Raw genomic sequence first — 20,270 nt, 5'->3', positions numbered from 1 at the left:
AATAATAGATTAGCACAAGCCTTCAGGGATGAAATCAGGGTGGCTCATAACTGAAATCAGTCAGAGCCAAGAGGGTTCAAAGCATCAAAATAGTACAAGGCATCAAAAACAGCTCCAGAAATGAGAGGGAGACACAGGAAAGTCTAAAGCGGGGAAGCCAAGCAAGTAGAGGACGGGCAAAAAGAAAGTTAATGGACACCTCCATCATCCCAGAAAGCTCTAGAAATTCTCCCAAGCCATCTCTGAACACCTAGCAAGTACCTTCCAAAATCTAGGCAAGAAGAGAGGTCCCAGGCGATGGAAGAAAAACAAACGACGCACCTGCCTTCAACAGGGGAGGAAAGAGTTACTGTGGGGACCCTCGTGCTACGAAAATCTGAGCCGCCCCAGGCAGCAATGCTGTAGGGAAGGCCCTGGCACACACACAGGTCTGTGACTGGAATGGAGAACACGGCCGCAGAAGAGACAAGGGGAAATTCGTGGTGGGGTGAGCGCCGGGAGGGCTGCGCGCAGGACGCAGCGGGGAAGCGCGGCACCTCGCTTCTGGGCTGGGGCAGGCAAGGAGAGGCTCGAGGAGAGAGCAATAAGAAAAAGAGATTTATAAGACATGATCTGAAGGAAGGAAGTTTCTTTTTTCTAAGGGGAAAAAAAAGAAAGACCAAGAGGCCCACGACAAACAGTCTTCAAATAGATTAAAAAGGCTGCTAGAACACGGGCAGCGATCAACCGCTCTGCGTGTCTCCCAGAGCCAAGACAAGATGCAATCCCCTTCCTGCGCCGGGGAAAGCAGGGTAGGCTGCTAGCACCTACGCTGTCCCGGAAAGTCAGAGCTCTCATCACATCGGAGCACCAACCCGCTGGAAAAGAGGAGTCCCAGCTTTCTGATGACACCTGGTATTTGCTTTCAGCCCCGGAAAGCCAGTTCAGTCCCCAGAGAGGTGCGAACTCCCTGTCCCGTGTGCCCCGCGGCGTGCCTGCACGCGGGCCCACCGACAAAGGCAGCGGCAGCTTTTGGGAGCTCCGAGGGGCTGCGAAACCTCCGTCGCTGGCAGCTTAGAGAGGGGTTGCACGTCAGGGTTGCACACCATCACCCATCAAGGCGGCCCGCAAGTCGTTCAGCCCGACGGCGCGAAGAAAAGGAGCGAAGTTACGACCCTCTCCCAAACCTGACTTCTGCTGGGCGGTGGAGCCCGGCCCGCGTTTCTCCCCAGCCGAGAGGGCTCCGGTCTCTCTTGCTCCTCGCCTCCGGAGCTGCCCGTACCCCCCCCGCGCCGAGCAGGCGGCGAGCCGGGAAAAAGCCCCCGGGCAGCGGCACTGAACCACCCCAGCGCAGGGAGGGACAGGCCGAGGCACACGGCGGGGCGCAGCGCAGCTTCTCCGCAGCCCCGGCCTAAGGCCACGCCGCCTGCCGGGCCCCGCGCCCGCAGCAGCCGCAGCTCTGGCGGAAGGCGTCCGCCTCCCACGAGTGACCTCGGCGTTCTGTGGGACGCAGTACGCGACATTCCCGAAGCCGTCGTGTGCTCACACGGAGAGCGCACGCCCGGCCCCTTCCGACCGGCCGCGGGCGCTGCGGGGATCCACGCCGAGGGGCCCGGCTCCCCTCGGCCCCTCCCGCCCCACGCAGGAGGACACGGGGGGGCGGGCACCCAGCAAGGGCTGCCCAGCCCCCCGCTTTGGGGGCGAGACCCCCATTATAAGGGGTCACTGCACCACCCCCACGCCCCACCCAGCGCCTCGCAGGCTGCCACGCGTGGGACAGGCACGCCGGGGGCACGTCCTTCCCTTCCCGTGCTTCTGGGGACACGGCCGCGGCTGCCGGCGGGGAGAGAGGGGCGCGTGGGGCTCCGCGCTCAGGGCGTGACGCAACACCGCGCGCCCACGCGCTCGCCTTATATGGCAGCGTGCGGGAGCCCTGGGCGGCCCGGCCCGCCCCGCGCTGCCCCACGCGTGGGGGAACCCCGCTCCCCCCCGGCCCCATGGCTGACAGCCGCGGCTGAACCAGCCCGAGCGACCCCAGCGGGGGGGGGGGGGGGGGGGGGGGAGGGGAGGGGAGGGGAGGGGAGGGGAGGGCGGCGACGGGGCCACCAACCCCCGCGCCGTGACGTGACGTCCGTGGGAACAGAACGCTCCCTTCGCTGACGTCACCAGCGGAAAACCTCCGCCGGGCGAGACCACTCCACGCCGGCGAGGGGGGGAAAGGGGATGCGCCGCCGCGGGGCGCGGCACCCCCCGGGGCCACGACCCCCGCCCGCGGCAGCGCGAGTGCGCGGAGCGGCCGCGGGAGACGCCGCCCCGCCGGTCCCTGCGGGCGAGCTCGGTGCGGGCGGCGGCCGCCGCGGTGCGTCCGTCCCCCCCCGGGTGCGGGTGGTAGGCGCCGGATGTACCGGCCGCGCGGAGCGCCGCCGCCGCCTCTATAAGCGCCGCCGCGGGGCGGGCGTGGGAGCCGCTGCTCGACTCGTCCCGACCCGTCCCGCTCCGTCCCGACCCGCCCCGCCGGGAGCATGTACCAGAGCCCTGCGCGCTGCCTCTGCTCGGCGCTGCCCGCCCTCTGCTGCGCCCCCGCCTCGGCCTCCCTCCTGCCGCCGCGGCCCCGCGCCCCCCCGCCGCCCCTCGGCCCCGCCGCCCCGCGGGCAGCAGCAGCAGCAGCGGGCGGCCCGCCCGCCCCGGGGGCGCCGCCCCGCACAGGTGGGTACGGGGGGAGCGGGGTGCGGGACCGCCCCGGGGTGCGGCTGCAGGCAGCGGGCGGAGGGGCCGGCGGGGTTGCAGGCGGGAGGCTCCGGAGCGCTGGCTCCGGTTACGCAGGCCGCTGGGGCCGGGCTGCCGCCGTCGGAACGGAAACATCGCCGTTCTCATCCCCGGATCACCCCCCAGCAGCGCGCGTGGCTGTCCCTTCGCGAGGCACCTCTACCCCCAAACTTGGCCCCCCCCCTTTAGTTTTAAGGCAGTAGCCGTGGGTTGCGCTCCCTGAGCGTGAGCGGGTGACATCCAGCCGCGGAAGGGCGGGCCCTGCCGGGGACCCGCCTGTGCCGCAGGGCAGGAGGGTGTCGGCGGGCTGGGCGGCAGGGCCGGCTCTGCGCCCGGGTGCAGGCTGGCTGCTCGGAGGAAACCCGCGTACTGCCGGGGTGGCTCTTCCGGCGTCCGCCTGGGCCACTATCTTCATCCCGCCGTCGGACGCGTGCTGCCGGCTAGCCGAGCCGCGCGCTTCTCGTCCCGTCTTGTACTTGGGGTAGGATGGACTTGACGCGCAGTGGTGTTTTTCCTACTAGAGACAGCGTGTGGGGAAAGCCCGGCTTACCCTCAGGCAGGCAAAGGCAGCGATGCTAAGCCATCAGGTTCCTACTTGCCTGCACTGTTAGGTATCGGTGATTACGCCCCGTTCTTCGTTCCCAAAATGAGACTCGGTAAGCGTTCGAGGTCCCACGTGTCCTTGGGTGCACGCTCTGCCTGGAGTGCATGTGAGGACGACACCTGGGCATGCACCATGCTCCCTCCCCTCTGCCCGCTGACCTGCGGCGAGGCTCTGAGCGGAGCGGTGATGCACCCGCCGGGCCCCTGCAGTTCGGATACAGCCTTAAGCTGCGCTTGTTGACAAGCAGCTTGCCTCTGACAGGGGCTGAAAATGCACACCCGGAGGAGAGGCTCCCGGTGAAAGCTGGGCCAGCGGCCACCTTTGCTCCAGGCTGCTGCTGGTGGGAGAGGTGATGTGTCTGACACCCTGTATGCAATATCTGGGGCTGTATTACTTGCTTGGCATGCAGGAGATCCGCTTTTCCCCTACTGTCCTTAGCTGGGGTTGGGGTGAAATGTGTTTGTTCCCTGTTGGTGCTGTTACAGGAGGGGTCTACAAGCCGGGCTGGGGCAGGGTGCTTCCATTCCTCCTGTTGAAGCCAGGCCAGGATGCCAAACGGCAGGATTGAAGCTTCACGGAGCTACAGGGAAGAGGAGCATATGTGCCTGCGAGCTGGCAGAGTCGAGCTCATGATTAGAGCACTCATGAGGAAAAGGGTTTCCAGAGCTTGTGCCAAGAACTGATTCTGTGTAGTACTCGGGGCAGGATTTGAGGTTCCCTCCTCTTTCTGGTGTTGCCTGTTGACTACGCAGCACCTCCCTTGCTGTGACAAGCTCTCCGAAGACAAGCTCTCACGACTCCCCTGTGCATAAGGCTGGCCTAGGTGCCAAAATCAGGACTTGAACTCCAAGCAGCAGCAACTGCCGCTTTGCATGCGGGTGGCCTAGGGCTGCAATCCCATTTCTGGTCCAAACAAGGCTATACCTGTAGTATGATACCCTGTAGCATAGGATTTGTCACGTGGGGATGGCGTCTGCCAAGTTTCTCCTAGAACTGGGGTTGCAGGGAGGGCATCTCTGGCTGCTGCTGGCCTCCTCGGCTGTGGAGGCTGATGCAACTACAGACCAGGCTGCAGGTGTGGTGGAGCCGTTCACCTGGCAGTGAAATCCCTGCAGTGAACAAGGTGGGGGCTCTCAGCCAAAAGCAGGGCTGGGAGGTAGGAGATGAAAGGAAGGGAAACCAGAATGCTGTTCACCTTACCCAAAAGGTAAGGGCCCTGGCTCTGATACCCCTCTGCACCCCCCTGGTCTGCCTGCACGCTGCAGCCCGCATCTTTGAAGGAAAGTCCTTAAAATAAAGTCCGTCACTGCTTGTTGCCTGAGATCCTAGGAGTTCATCTCTTCTCTGCTATTGCTGGCTGACACAAGAAACCTTGAACTTTGCGCTCCATTCTTCTGAAGTTTAATGAACAGTTTAAATTCTTCCCCTGCCCCTACTGTGCTGAGGCACCACCCTTGCTGAGAGGAAGGCTTTTTTTTACTTTAAGCACCTTGAATCGTAATTGCTGAGCCGGCATTCCCTATTGCAACATCACGCCAAAAGAACCGCTTCTGTGTTTACCACCCACTGCTAAAGTGCAAGCTCAGGAGTCCGCTTGTTCCTCTGCATACGCCAGCACCACGGCGTCACAGCGCTGGCAGCAGACGTTATCCCAGCAAGTCACAGGTCATTTAACTTGGACTGTAAGGGTCTCAGAACGGTGACCTTGTACTTGCCTCACTGCCACAGACATGTTAAGCGTTGCAAAAATAACAAATGGATTTTGTGTTTGGAGTTTCAATGTTCAGGTTGCTGGTCTGGCCCCTGTTCTGCAGAACAATTCTGTCTGTGCTGTGATGGTTTCAGCACTTTGGGGACAAAGAACTTGTGCGGTTCATCAGTCATCTTAAGCTGAAGTCTTCCTGCAGGAGTCCCCCCTTCAGCCAAGGACTCCCAAGCCACCTACAACAGGCCTGGAAGTGTTTGATTTACAGCCCAGGCCCTCTTTCACCCAACCTTCCCTGGGCTCTCAAAAGAAGACAGAAGCTCTTTTTCCTTCCTAAGACATTACTGACTTTAAAAGCTGTCAGATCTGTGCTGCAGCTGAGCCCTAGCACAGCCTGTGCAGGTTAGGCTATGCCCGACTCCCCATAAAGAGCTGGATACCCCAGGGACGATGAGATTTAGACAGTACTCTGGCTTTGTGTGCAGCTTGGCAGGTGCACGACTGAACTTGGACTTCATCCTGCTGTAACAGATGTAAGCTGCTCAGAGCTTCAGGGTAGAGTTTTGGCTCCAGATGCATTGCACCTAGCTTGTCCCATTCAACATCCTCCCTCTCATTCAGGTCAAGCAACGAGCAGCCGAGGCTCTTGCTAACGGCTGCTTGGAGCGGATTAACTTCCCGTTATTCCTTTGGAGAGCCCTGCATGAGCCACGTTCACCCATGGCAGGGGCTGTGCAGAAGGCACTGCCTCCGCATGGGCTTCCCACTGCCTGGCTAGCGCTGTGCCAGGGGGCAAGGGCGGGGGCCTGCATTTGGGGCCAGAGCTGCGCAGGGCGTAGGGCTCGTGGCTGTACTCAGCTGCTGACGGCATCCCTGAGGTAGCAGAAAGCACCATGTACTTCTCTCCAGCTGCAGCACTTAACTATGGGTTGTACCTACCCCAAAAATAGGCAAGGAGCTCCCTGTGGAGCTTTCATTAAAAGCTCTATTGATTTCTTTGGGTTTCTGCATGGCTGCCCGGCAGCTCTGGTCACGTGTGAGCTGGTCCCTTCTGTAGCCAGTACAGAGCATGCTTTCGTTCCTGTTCCCCATCCCCTCGCAGCCGTGTCAGGGTCCTGCTTAGGGATTTCATATCGCTTCCCGCACTATTAAATGGCATTTCTTCTACTTCAGCAGTACTTGGCTTCTTTACAAGAATTGTAAACTAAGAAAGACTGCAGAAACTGAAACGCTTTAAACACAGTTCCCCTAGAAAGACATTCATGCTTGTGAGCCCAAGCTCACATCTCAGTTTGAGGAACTCCTGGTACTTTAAACTTTAACTAAAAGGATGGAGGTGGAGGTGGGGAGAGATGTTCTACATCCAATTTAAATTCCCAATTTACAACTTCCTTAGAACTGTTCAGAGGCACTATTCCACTGGCTCACACATACAAAACATACATTAAAGCAAGTATTTTTTAGTGTCTTTAGAAGTACCCATTTTCCTAAAGACAAGGACATGAGGCTTCTGCTGTGGGGTCTGTCTTCTCTCTTTTACTCTTTCTGTTTAGTGAACTGTTAGGGCTTCCATCTTCCTGCCTTCCCCTCTAGCCAGGTCTGTCACTATCGTATGTCTGTCACCAGCTCTTACGGTTGGTAATGCTGTAGTTCAGGCTAGCAAAGGCTGAACGTGCAAGTGTTGGGTAGCACCCCAAATCTGCTGCAAGATGTGTGTGTGAGATGACAAGTCTCTTCTGTTTTTAAGTAACTCAAAGGTACAAATAAACTTACTTAAAAACTGCTGTGGGCCAACAGCAGCGCAACACTGCAGTTCTTTTGCTCAAGATTACCTTTGGAAAATGCATTCAGAGCAAGTAAGTTGAGACAACAACAAAACTCTGTCAGTGTTGCCTCAGGTGCAAGTTGCTGTGGTGCAAGCGCTGCTCCTGCTGCCCGTATTTGAGGAGGAACCAAGTGTCCAGGCACCGCTACTCGAGCAGAGCGCCGAGCGTGGGGAAGTGCAAACACAGCCTCTTCTCACGTATTCCCCACGCGTTGCGGCAAGGGGGGCACTTCAGAGCAAAGCCGTCCCCCTGAGGAAGCGTTGAAAGAGACCTCGGGGCGTGCATGGCCGTGCCAAGGACTTGCTGCGGAGATGTGCAGGAGTATCATGAACTCTGTGCAAGCTCCTCCGCAGCTACCCTGAGGCCGGGCCCTTAACACTAACTCCTCTCCTGCGTGTTTGCAGTAAGGGCGAGCCTAAGGGCGTTTACAGCTGCAGGGTGGTGCTGGTTGTGCTCTTGTGAAGTGGGAGAAGGAGGTATTTTATAGCGCAGTAGTCGTGAGGGCTGCTGTCTGAAAGGGATGGCCCTGCTGCCTGGCCCCTATGGGAAGAGGGCTGCAGCAACCTTCTGCACGTAAGCCAAAGGGCAAAACAGCGGGGGACACACAGACCCCCCCCTCCGTGGCAGCTGTGGCCCTATGTGGGATGGGGGGACCTCCCTGCAGGAGACACGGGGCTGGGGGGGTTCTAACTGCTAGCAGGCACTAGCAGGGAGAGCTGGGGCACAGCTGCTTATTTACAGGATGTGTGCTTAAGATGGCCAAAGGAGCGGGAGGTCCTGGGGAGCACTGCAGGACCGCAGGGCGTGCTGGAAGCTGCCGAGCTGGGGCGCAGCGCAAAGGAGCGAGGGGCCGAAGGGAGAAAGGAGGGTGAGGGGAATGAGCACGGGGGCGTGAAGGGGAGCTGGCGGGACCCCCTCTCCACTCTACGTCCCGAGGTCTAAGCCAGCAGAAGCATCTGGCCGCTCTGCACTCATGAAAACGTTGCTGCTTTTGGAGCAAATGAAGCTGTGATGATAAGAGATTCCTGTTAAATACTAACCTGAGGGAATGAGTCACCCTGCTTGCTGCTCTGCAGGCAGGAGGCCCGCAGCCCGGCGGCATCCCAAATAGGCACAGGGTACCCAGCCGTGCAGAGCGCTGTCTCCGTGAGAGACGCGTGCTGCACATGACATAAGGAGCAGGCAGTATTTGTCTACCTGCAGGGCTCTCCTCTGTGAGGAGGGAAAAAGTACACTCTATTCTGTTTCCTACAACACGTGCAGAAGTTAATCTTAGCCCTGCTATTCTGGATGAAAGACTCCTTTCTTCCCTTAGAAGACACCTGCACGATGTCCTAAACCAGACCGTTTGCATGCCGCAGAGGTTAGCAAGCCCTGATAATAAGCCAAACACGATGAGACTGGACAGAACTAACCCTATCTCTGCGTCCTTCTTATTTTATCTCAGATTCAGGAACAGGCTCCTGCACAAACCACAGATTGCTGGCACTGTAACCAGGTTATCTGTAAGGCACCTAAGCGGTGAGAAGAGCCAAGCGGTGAGAAGGTGGGCATCTCTGACACCATTTTTTCCTTTCCAGTGTGTTCCATGGGAAACAGCACCAGCCGGCTCTACAGCGCACTCGCCAAGACGCTGAGCAGCAGTGCCGTGTCCCAGCACCAGGACTGCCTGGAGCAGCTGGACTCGGCACGGCTGGATCCTATAGACCCCAAGGATTTGCTGGAGGAATGTCAGCTCGTTCTGCAGAAACGGCCACCCCGGTTTCAGAGGGACTTCGTGGACCTGAAGAAGAACGCTGTCAGTAACCACCGCCCCATTCGGGTCATGCAGTGGAACATCCTTGCCCAAGGTAGGAGCTGCCTCTAAGCTCAAGGTGTGACCTTGAGATCAAGTGCAGCAATGAAAACCTTTAAATGCAGATGTGTCTACATAGTTAGGCATGCCTGGGACTGGCAGAGCGGTGAATTACGTGAGGCACAACTGACTGAGGGCCGGGGGAGGAGATTTTCAGCACTTGAAACAGTGGTTTGCCTTCTGTTCTACAGGAGAGGAAAAAAAAAGTCCCTCCTTGCAACTGTGATGCCAAAGGTAGCTCTGAATGCCTGTCTTAACTGAACACAGTATATTCACAAAGCTGTGACCCATCACTTTTAGATAGTTGTTAACCCCCAGAAAAGACTCATCCTTCCCTGAGTTCTATTCTTTGTAAAGCTTCTCTACAGTTTTCTAATTAGTTTATCGGTGAACTATTCAGGGGTTTAGATCTGTTATGGGAATTCTTAATTCTTCAAAAAAATTTTAACTGATTTTTTTCTCAGACCCCTAAAATCAAGGCTGTAAATTGACTTATGCAACAGCCTCATCTTAAAATCTTTTGGAGTGGGAAATCCTCCATGTAGGGACTGCTTAATGTTCTGCAGTTAAGTCACTCCTATCCCACTGCATTTTTTCTTAGGCTTAAGCTGTGGCAGCCACATGTGGAAGCACTTGCCACAGTGTACTGACTTTTGGGAAGAGGGGGAAGACATCTTTAGTCTAACTTGTATCTGTAAAGGGAACTTAATTTTTTTGGAGAGACTTCAGTGTTTTGAGGAGGGGTTCTCACACCCATTGGCAAGCCTGGCACCCTTAAAGTCAGCAGCTACTCCTGAAAAACCCATCACCTGCACGTAAACTGATGTACGTGTGTTTCACAGAGAAAGCAAAGTGTTGCGAAAGCCTCGTGCCACTTCCCATTGCCTCATGCCCTCTTGCACTGTGACAGACTGCCCGCTCTCGCGCGGGGCTGCAAGCAGCCACTGGCTGCTGCAAGGTGGCAGCTGGCTCCCGACAGCAGAGCCTTGCCTCTGGCCTCCGCAAAACCTGGAGGAAGACAGCCCCTGTCAGCTATCGGTAACTTTTTTTTTTCCCCCTCCCCTTGCCTGCTCATTTCAGCTCTCGGAGAAGGCAAAGACAACTTTGTTCAGTGCCCCATGGAAGCTCTGAAATGGGAAGAGAGGAAGTGCCTCATCCTGGAGGAAATCCTTGCGTACAAGCCCGACATCTTGTGCCTGCAAGAAGTCGACCACTACTTTGACACCTTTGAGCCACTCCTCAGCCGACTCGGCTACCAGTGTACTTTCTTCCCGAAGCCGTGGTCCCCGTGCCTAGATGTGGAGCAGAACAACGGGCCGGATGGCTGCGCCTTGTTTTTCCTCAAAGACCGCTTTGAGCTCGTCAACAGTGCTAACATCCGGCTAACTGCCATGAAGCTGAAGACCAACCAAGTGGCCATAGCTCAGACGCTGAAGTGCAATGAAACTGGAAGACTGTTCTGCATTGCCGTCACTCACCTGAAAGCCCGTACTGGCTGGGAGAGGTTTCGGTCCGCGCAAGGCTGCGATCTCCTCCAGAACCTGAAGAGTATTACCCAAGGTGCGAAGATCCCTCTGATCATCTGCGGAGACTTCAACGCAGAGCCAACTGAGGAGGTCTACAGAGAATTTTCCAACTCCAGCCTCAACTTAAACAGTGCGTACAAGCTGCTGAGCCCTGACGGGCAGTCAGAGCCCCCGTACACCACCTGGAAGATCCGGCCCTCGGGAGAGTGCCGGCACACGCTGGATTATATCTGGTATTCCCAGCATGCCTTGAATGTGAACTCAGCCCTGGGCTTGCTGACTGAAGAGCAAATTGGGCCCAACAGGCTGCCATCATTCAATTACCCTTCTGATCACCTGTCTCTGGTGTGTGACTTTAGCTTTAATCAAGATCCTGACAGACTGCTGTAACGTGTTGGAATGCCACCTGGTATTGCAGTGTCTTAACTCACCACTATTTTATTTTAGAGAAAACTTTTGAAGCTGGAAGCTACTGAAGGATGAGGAAATACTGTTGACTAAACATTATTTTGGGCAGCACTTGTTTGGAGTTACACTTGCTGTTCAGCACTTGTTAAATCTGGGGCCTCCCGGGGAGGAAGAAAGGAGTCGGTGTTCTCGTGGTGTTCTTGCCACATCGGGGTTTGAAAACCGGAAGGCAAATAAGCTTTATCCTTTCACTAACCCCTGTGTTTAAGGATTTAATCCTCTAATGAATGTGGAAGCCTTAGTATTTAAATCAAAACACTTGTGTTTGTAAAACAACTTGCCCTGACAGCATGCTAATTTTATTTCTTTCATTTCAAGCTTGTGCAAGTACCAAAGGGAACGAGGCTCAACTACTCAGTGAGATTATCTTAAATCTTTTTCTGCTGCAATACAAAGGAAGTTTAATGCCGTTTAGACATGAACAAATCTAAGCTCATACTAGTGTTGTCTTCTCATTTTTACATGACTTGAAATGACGATTTCATTAAAAGTGAATGGACAATAGCGCAGTGTGAGGAAGGCCCTTCCAGTAAGAGCAGGTGAGGAAACAGAGGCTAACTACTCTACGTCATATAGTAATACCCTCACTTTTCCAGATGAATGTGCATGTGTCCATTACACGCATATGGCCTGTAGGTATGTATACACAGTGACTGGTACCTTTGTCTCTTCTGTGCTTCCCTCCAGAGGACACACCTAACCAGGGAATATTTCCTCCTCTGCTTCAAGTATTACTTTTCTAAATGGTTTAAATTGTAGTCTTGTCAATCTTGCTGTTTCAGTAAAGGGCCAGTCTTCATGTTGACAGACTTTCTTTTATTTATCTTCAGAATCTAAAGCTACACTGGAACCTGTTAGATAAATTTTATTTATTGAGAGAAGTTGGTGAGCCTGCATCTGACTTGAAATCATACAGCAACAGTGTTCAGGAGCCTCTTTCCGTGGCCCAGTGAACTCTGGCTAAGCACCTAGGCTACAACAGAGCTGTGTTAGTATAGTAACTCTTGTGCATGGAGTGGTGCTCATTGGAATGACATAGGTATTGCATACATGGATTGTAAACATGCCACTATGCCAGAAAATGAGGTGGGAAGAGAGACAACAGCTGGAGTTGGGCTGACATTTAGATAGCGGGGAAAGATGAGGCAGAGCAAATAAAGCAGCATTTCCATGTAAAGTAAGGCCCATAGTAACTCTTAAATGTTCCAGGTGTTTATTAATAAAAGTCTTTGGAAAAAAAAGTGATGTCTCTGCTGCCATCTTTTTCCTTTCCCTATCATAAGTAGGTGATCTGTCTCAACTAGTGACTCTTCAAGCTTCAAGTTAGTGGTGATGCTAACCCATTCCAGACCTCTTTCCCCTGACCCTGCAGTCCTAATCTTAAAAGTGGGCATGGCTACTTTGCTTTCATGGCAAGTGCTCTTTCTCAAACTTGAATTGCCCAAATTCCACAGCAAGGGAGTTACCTTTAGCAATGTTAAGCTGCTATCTCTCCTAGCTAAAGATGAAGCCTAGGCTCTACAGTACTGTAAAGATGACTCTTTCTGACAGTTGTGTGGAGCTACAAACCTGGCCAGTACTGCAAAGCAGGGTGCAAGTATTCCTCCCTGAGGGCTGCTAAGCATGCCTAGCAGAGCTGGCTCCTCACAAGAGGCAGCTCTATTTGTCACTTTCTTTTAAATCATGTGAAGAGCAAAAAATGCCACAGGTATGTAAACACACCCAGACCATAACTTTTTGTACTTGTGTTGCTGGTAAGTGAAATAGAGAGTCTGGCAACTGGAAGTCCCAAATTTGCACAAAAACACGCTCCCTTTCAGGCTAACAAATGAAGTACTGTGGTGCACAGCCATAACACACTCTGCATGTGTTCCTGACCCTTGCAGGATGAGGGCAATCATCTGCTTCCAAGCAAAGGAGCTGACGCCCCTCTAACCTGCCTGGGATGCAGGACTCTTCTAGCAAGTGTGGATTTGAAATTCCCCAGGCAGAAAGGATTTTACAACCAAGGAGCCCAACTTCCTTGGTGAATACTCGTACCAGGCAGATGTGACGTATCAACTACTGCCAGCCAGGGTTTCCTTCAGCTGAAATTGCAGAAAGAACAAATTGTGTCCCTGGAAGCCAGAAGGGGTAGCTCCTTTGGGGGAGATGCTGGGCCAGAGATGCAACACTGCTAATGCCCCACAGAAAGGCAGACCTTTGAGCACCCCTGCCATAAGCGTTTCATACCAGCTAGACTGAGACAGCTTCCTTTTCATGGTGCTGGCTGCCCTCGCTTGCTCTCTGAGAGGGTGAGATGCAGTGCTTCTCCTTTAGGGTTATCCTCTCTTAGGATCTTCCCTCAAATGGTCTTTGCAAGGAGGAGAAAGAATACAATTGCCCATTAATGGAGATATCGTCATCTGTAGCTAAACACTTCTAAAAGCAGCACCACAATGCAGACCTATAAGATGGTACCTTTAGTAAGTCAACTCCTTGCTCATCTACCACAAAAAGTCACACCAGAAGCTGGAGTTTCCATTCAGACCCTTTTGGCAGCTTCTAGAAGAAACTACACTTGTGGTAGAAAGCTGTGACTTGAGAGCAAGGCTAATACTCAACTCAGATCTGTATTTTAAAAAAAAAAATCAAAACAAAAAAAACCCAAATCAAACAAAAAAAACCCCAACAAAAAACTCCCCCACCGCCAAAAAGCCTTTAATTTCCATTTTACTTTTGCATAAGCAGCTCTGTTTTCCTAAGGACAGCCGAGGGCGTCCATCAATGTGGGACTGTTTCACCACTGCCAGGGCCCAGAGCCATAGCACCAATGATGATAGGCTTTGTTTACCAGCAGGAGCTAAGCTATCACAGCTACAAAACTCCCACCATCACTCTCGCAGGGTGATATTTGGTTTCTGGACAATTCTTAGGCCATTTTACTCAGCCCCTTGCTTTCAACACTAACTCTCCTACAAAAGAAACCGAACTGCAGGGAAACAGCGTAATTTGTATGATACTGCCATCACTGCAGAGCTCTTCTGCAGTGGAAAGGGCTAGGATTCTTATTTCACCCTGGACACGTGACAGTAGATGTTCACTGCTTCATGTCCTTAAAGGGCAATTTTGAAGGCAAGGGGAGGGTGGAATAACTGTGAAAAGGCTGGGGACTCTCCCCATCACAAGGCAATTCTTAATATTCTCATAGGAAATCACACATTCCTGCTATAGCACAACAGTGAACCCTTTCTGCTGTATTTTAATAAAAGGTAGACAAGACGCAGAAATTAACTGGTAACTTCCCAGTCAGCTTCACCCTTTTATTCCAGTACTTGCTATAAAATACATTTTGCAGACAGACTCTTTCGGAAAACTTAAAGTGAAATATTGCTCTTGCTTTGTTTTATTCAGCAAGAGGCAGGCCTGCAGCACTGAAATGCTTTCGCCCCCTATAAATATCAGTACAGTAAATATTTTTCATAGGAAGAAGCAGGAAGGCTTTTAATTTTTTTTCCTGTGTAGCAGTATGACTCTTACAGTAAAAATGTCTTCAAAGGTCATCTTGTGGCTGTCTGCCTTATAAGCACACCGAGGCTAAAAAAGGTCTCAACAGATCCCTTGCTCTAATCTTGAATAAAAGCTGCATTAGCTTTAGCAGTGACAGGTTTCCCTCACCCTCAAGCTAGCTGAAGGAAGAAATGACCCACTTACTTAATTTGCTGAAAGGCAGAAGCTGTTGCAAGCTTATTAACACACTCTCTCTCTTGGAGAACAATTAGATCAGAAGTAGGTAGTGTCACTTGGATCTTCTTCACTTAATAAGCTTAATACCTGCTATTTGAACTGCCTCTGAGGCAGAAATTGAATTTCGCTTGTTCTGGCTGTGACAATCTGCATGCGTAACCGAGATCCCTGCTGCACCTGTCACAGTGAGTAAGAACTGAGGCTTCAGGCAATTTTCAGGCACTTTCTCATCAACTCTTGACTGCCCCTGGCTCCATGATCCTCGATCACCTCAGATGTAATTCACTGAAGTCCTCAAGTTGATGAAATCAATTAGCAGAGGATCCCAAGAGCTCAGCCTTCCCTGCAACACGCTTTACCCGGATCACTTGAGTTGTGTCAAGGCAGAGAACGCTTTGCTAAGCAAGATGGACTTTGTCCAAGAGAGAGTAACAAAAACAGTGGTCTCCGGGATGGGATTCCCCTTTCAACTTTTCTTGCCACAACCCAGAAATTGTGATATTCAGATCTTTATTCTGAGTTGCAACTCACAGTTAATTTTTTCCTGTGGATTACACAGCATTACCCTGTCCCTCCTATAACTTACAATAGTAGTTATTTGAAAAATAAAAATGTTTGTATTTATATCTGTAAAATCAGTGATACCATGGCTATATACGTCTCAATGCCTTCTGTATAAAGCGTGCTCATTTCACACTAGAGTTTCATTCCACTCACACATCTAGGAAAGTTACTACTTGCCAAGGATGAGTTAAGCCTGGACTCTTCTACATGAGCCACCAGCTTCACATGTAAAAGCTAGTCCCGCTTTCACACGTGGACAAAATAACAGGTTTTTCAACAGAATTGCAAAAGACTAGGAGTATAGCTAGATACTAACTTCTTCAGTGTTTTAGCGTCCCTTTGTCCGTTTCACATGTTACAAACCTGACCAAAGCTCCCTCATCCTGAGGTCATGTCCTCCAACACCACCAGTAAAAACATTTCTTGCCCACACAGTAATGAATTATGTCGGTGTAAAGCAGCGTGTCGAACAGCAAGCTTGTACAGACCCAGAGAATGATCTGAGACTTTCAGTTACACTTAGGGAATCTTGCCCCTCTGACATATGGCTGTAGAAATCCCCAGGGAGAGGCTGCCTCTTGTAAGAAGCATGGCTTTGTTACCTAGATTGCACACCACTTCTGAAGAACAAACGGATCTCAGAACAACTCAGAGGAACCACGTGCACACAAAACAATGCTGAAGAGCTGTGCTTAAGCAGATACGCTGAAATCACTACCTGACTGTGACAAAAAGCCTGTCTGTACTTACAGCTAGCAGCTAAATTAGAAAAAAAAGTGAGAAGTACAAAGGCATACAAGGAAAGGTTAACAAAAAGGGGCTTCACTGTTTGAAGCTGGGTTAAGTACCCTTTCCATTTCAGTTACAGCGCATCCTTACACAGATTGAGATTCTCGCAGCACTTAAACTTCTGATAAATGTCCTCTGTCAGCCGGTAGCGTATGTGCCACTCGCCAGGTGGCCAGGGGAGAGAGCCAAAGGACCATCACCAGTTCTGTGGCAAGATGCAGCACCAACAGCAACAGCACTGTCTCAGAGCACGGCTGCGAGCTGCCTATCTCACCAGTAGCAGAGATGTGCGCCTTCATTCCTTTCATTTTTGCCATGACATGATGAAGTGTTGGCTCTAACTTAAGAGAAGGAGGTGATCAGCTGGAGATCCTTATCTATTTCCAGGAAGATAGTTTGTCCCCATTTGACTTCCAGTGTGTCTAAATTAGGTGTTGGAAAGGTCTTAACTACAAATGCTCCAGAGACAGACATTTCACGCTCTGAGATGTAGCATCTCTCTCATATACAATCAAATAACAGCCATTTAGAAAAGGATTTCTTACACAAAAGACTTACAAATGTGGATTTTAAAATGCTATTACTTTTCTCTCTTCTTGTCTTCTAGCTCCAATTTGTTCTACCTGCCTCTCTTCACACTGCTCCTTTTCCCTGTACCCAGAACATTAGTGCCTCTCAGATTACCAAATTGGTCAACCCATTGCCCAGCTTCCCCCTACTTCCCTTTCTGTCCTACCTGTTTCCTGACGACATAAATCCTCTTCCTTCTCCTACATTTCCTCTTGTGAAGGAGTCTTTGTCCTCTACCCGAGGCCAGAAACACAGCTTATCTGCAAGAACCTTTGCTTCTTTGGGTTAACTGCTGGTGGAAGGGATTGCTGCCTTCTACACCACACTTTTTTACCTGCTTCAGCTTGTTCATTCATTTGTTCTTAAACTCTGCTTCCCTCTTTAGACTACGAAAAAGAATCTCTTTTTCAAAAGACTTTTGAAGTTCCCCACATGCTGGCCTGGCTGTATGGAGCTATTCCCACATTTCTTACCAGTCAAAGGGAAGAACAGGGCTTACTGCTAGGACTCTAGAGGTTATTTGTTTTTCAGTATTAAAGGGAAAAAATAAGCTCCAATATAAGTATTTAATTCTGGTCTCCTTTATCGTTACTGAAGACCTCAGTTCCAGATTTCTGGTAAAATTGCTCCTCCAGGCATGAAGTACTTAGATGGTCATTTAGACTTAAATTATTTCAAGATTACCTGACATCCTGCTCTGAAGACATACCAGGGCATCTCAGTAGGAACTGGGGGTGACACTGGGCACCTGCCTACCCACAAGCTGATGTGCTGCTTCTCTAGTTAACTGTTGTAGTGCCAGTGTGGTCCCCATGCAAACAGGGCAAGCTACCCGGCATCTATTTTAAGCCAAACTCTTGCACGTGGACTGCAACTATGGAGCAATTTGTGTACTGTGTGTTCTCACCCGAGCTTTACCCTGTAGTAATGTATCATGATACCCATAACTTCAGTACAATTATAAATGGAAAACCTGTTTAGATACTTACTTCATTCAGAAAAAAATAATCTACCTAAAGTCATGTATTTGTGCTGAAGCCAAAATATTAACAGTTGGAAATGTCAATGGCAACAACATCAAAAGGACCAGCAGTATACCTTAGTATTTATCTTTTTTTCCCACAGTTTCTACCTACTGGTACTTTCTACTTGCCTCTACGAGGTCGTCAGAGAGATTAGTACACTAGAGTAGCCAAGTCTGCTCATTTATGCCTTTCCTTTGCAGTGCCGTCTTAGGAAATTAAGGTGTAGCTGAAGGAACAGTTAGGTAGTTCAGAGAGCTCTAGAAGTTATTGACTCACAGAGTCATTTAAGCAAACCCTATCTTCTTTGCATTAAAACAATTGAGAGCACACACAAAGTTATCACCTGTAAGCTGGAGGGCAATAACTTCTTAAGGTACTCAAGTTATTCCACAAGCACTCATGATTAGCCACAATGCAAGAAAACTGCATATGCTCACCATCCTGAAAAAGCACAAAAGAACTAGACCCCTGTCAGACGTTACCTCACCAACTACCGCAAGCTTCTCAGATACTTCAATGAAAAATATTTCAGTATACTGTGTGGCAGAGTTGGTCAGCCGTTCGGAGTACCAGAGTAGGGAGGAGTTCCAAACTTCCACACTGTATCAGCTATCTTAGGCTGAATGCCTGGAAGATTTCAAATAAGCAGAAAAGAAGGTTAATAGGTTGAAAGGAAAAAATAAAAAATAAAAAGCAGACCAAACACCATTAAATTTCGTTTCTATATTTCAGTAAAACCTACTTGAATACACTTTGAAACAAGAGTACAACAAAATAGAATATACTTCAAATGTTGAATATACAAACTATTATAGTTCATTCTGAACACTGGTACTTCCCTCTTAACTTCAACTAAAAAAAATTTACAGGTTTAGAACTACCTGACAAAAGCTCATGCTGGGCGTGACCTTTCAAGTGACAGAGTAGAGCTGAAACTGAAATGTATGCACGGATGTCAAGGCTAAGTGAGAGACACAGGCATGTTACAGCAGAAGGCGGAAAGCCTGCTGCTATTTTGTCCACAATTAAGAAATTTAGACAGACTTTTAACTACCATACAAAATATGTTACATATAATTCTATAACAATACTGTGCTAGGTACAAGATTTTTAAAAAATTTGTTTTAATAAAAAAGCTTTACACAAACAAGCCATTAGCTTATTTCAAGAAAGATAACTGAAAATCAGTCTAAGGCTTTCATTTTGAATCTGCTTAAGCTGTATGATACAAAAATCCCTCTAGGTCTCTGTCTTCTTTTAGAAGCTCTTTAATCTTCTCCTTTATTTCACATTCTACAATACCTAGTAGCAGAGTTTTTCACATAGCACCAGTTGAGTACTGTGGGCACACAGTATTAATTGCTGGTATGCATATAAAATGCATCAAATTTGCCATTTGTAACAATGAGACTTTCCTCTCCCCCTGAAAGCTAAAAACCAAGGCAAACCTCTCACACAACTCTCTTTTAGTGTTCCAGGTCTTAGTGTAACTCTGTAACGGGTAACGTAGTGAACTGTTTGGTCCCTTTTCAGTCCCTCTATCTTTCCTTCTCCATAGGTTCAGCTGTTTCCCAACTGGAAGAGGCAGTTTTTGTCAGCATATCAATGTGGTTCAATTCCCACTGAAACACGGGAAAACAATTTTTTTTTCCAGTAAGTCTTCAACATATGCATGTTTATTAACATTTCAAAACTCTCCTTTCCGACTTGGTGATCGCATCCACTTCCCTCCCCCAATTATGTCAGTATATTCAAAACCGTAACAGTCTAGAAGTCCATGCTGGAAGCAACCTACTCTTCATTTCTCGCACGTTATGATTCCTTCTGTTTTCATTGTTACAGGAAGGGCAATAGCTGAGGGCGTGCTAACTACTACTACGTGGGTCACAGTCTTGCTTCCATCTGCCGGCTTCTCTTCTTTTACCAGCTGCAGTGTTTTCACTTCACGTTCCTGTTTTAAAGCCGCTGTGTCTGATTTAACTTCTGGACTTTTTATAACTGCACTAATCACCCTGGGAGGAGTCTGGCCAGACGCCTGCTGAGCAGGCACTGATAGTCTCATTACTGGTGTCCCATGAGCTATAGACACTGGGGTTAGTGCTCTAACAGCCAACGGGGTTCCCACGATGTTAATACTTCCTGACCCAGACAGGCCTGTTTTTGTTTGTAACTGACACTGCGTAAGTTGCGTAGCAGGGATCGTAATGATTTTTGCAGGCTGCATCGTGATTTTGTCTCCGTTTTCCGCAGAGGTTGGCATCACAGTAGGGATTGTCTGGATTACTACCTTTGGAGTTGTTGCTGTTGTTGGACTGGTGTTGGTTATTAAAGGTGACCCGGCGTTTACTGACTGCACTGCCACGGTTGAGATTTTCTGTCCCAGAGAGGTCATTACAACAGGCACTTGCATTGCCACGCGTACAGTCCTGCAAAACAAAGATGTGTGTGTTTAAGCCAAAACACAGGGCACCATTAGAGATGACAACAGGGACAGACAAATCTAGGATTTACAGATTTTTAAATGGTTCTTTAAAAAACAAAAAAACCCCCAAAACAACAACAAAAAACCCCACCAAAATAAAAACCCAAACCTTTTGCACATCTAGCCACATGACACTGGAAATTTAGCAGCATTCATCTCTCTCTTTTCCCCTCCTTCTCTCTAATTTTAAAATACATGCGAGGGCAAACAAATGGACAGTTGGCTCTGATTTCAAAAACTAGACTTTCATAGTATTCTACCATGTTATACTGCTGCTTGCAAATCAGAAATGATTTCCAACATTTAAAACATAAAACAAAAAACTAAATTACAGCTTCCTAACCAAAAAATTGCTTGTCATTAGCAAATAGCAAGGTCAAGCCAC

The 20,270-nt window shown here is 50.1% G+C and overlaps 2 protein-coding genes across 6 annotated transcripts in view; one reads left to right on the top strand and one right to left on the bottom strand.

Annotated features, from left to right (window-relative positions):
• Positions 1-2,187: 2,187 nt before the first annotated feature.
• NOCT (nocturnin) lies at positions 2,188-11,963 on the top strand. The gene is given in 4 exon segments (XM_075501053.1): positions 2,188-2,436; positions 2,439-2,685; positions 8,461-8,730; positions 9,816-11,963. Coding segments are annotated over 4 exon segments (1,587 nt in total). The 5' UTR covers positions 2,188-2,202; the 3' UTR covers positions 10,652-11,963.
• Positions 11,964-18,106: 6,143 nt separating this feature from the next.
• The window catches only part of ELF2 (E74 like ETS transcription factor 2), a 39,569-nt gene continuing 37,405 nt past the window's right edge, over positions 18,107-20,270 (bottom strand). For all 5 annotated transcript variants that reach the window (XM_075501049.1, XM_075501048.1, XM_075501052.1 and 2 more), the window contains one exon: positions 18,107-19,829. In XM_075501049.1, the coding sequence (XP_075357164.1) occupies positions 19,202-19,829 (628 nt within the window). In that variant the 3' untranslated portion in view covers positions 18,107-19,201. The remainder of the gene's footprint in view (positions 19,830-20,270) is intronic.

Source organism: Mycteria americana, chromosome 4, assembly GCF_035582795.1.
Source record: "Mycteria americana isolate JAX WOST 10 ecotype Jacksonville Zoo and Gardens chromosome 4, USCA_MyAme_1.0, whole genome shotgun sequence".
Lineage (NCBI taxonomy): Eukaryota > Metazoa > Chordata > Aves > Ciconiiformes > Ciconiidae > Mycteria > Mycteria americana.
Note: the sequence above shows the minus strand (reverse complement) of the source record. Positions and strands in the feature narration are given on the sequence as shown.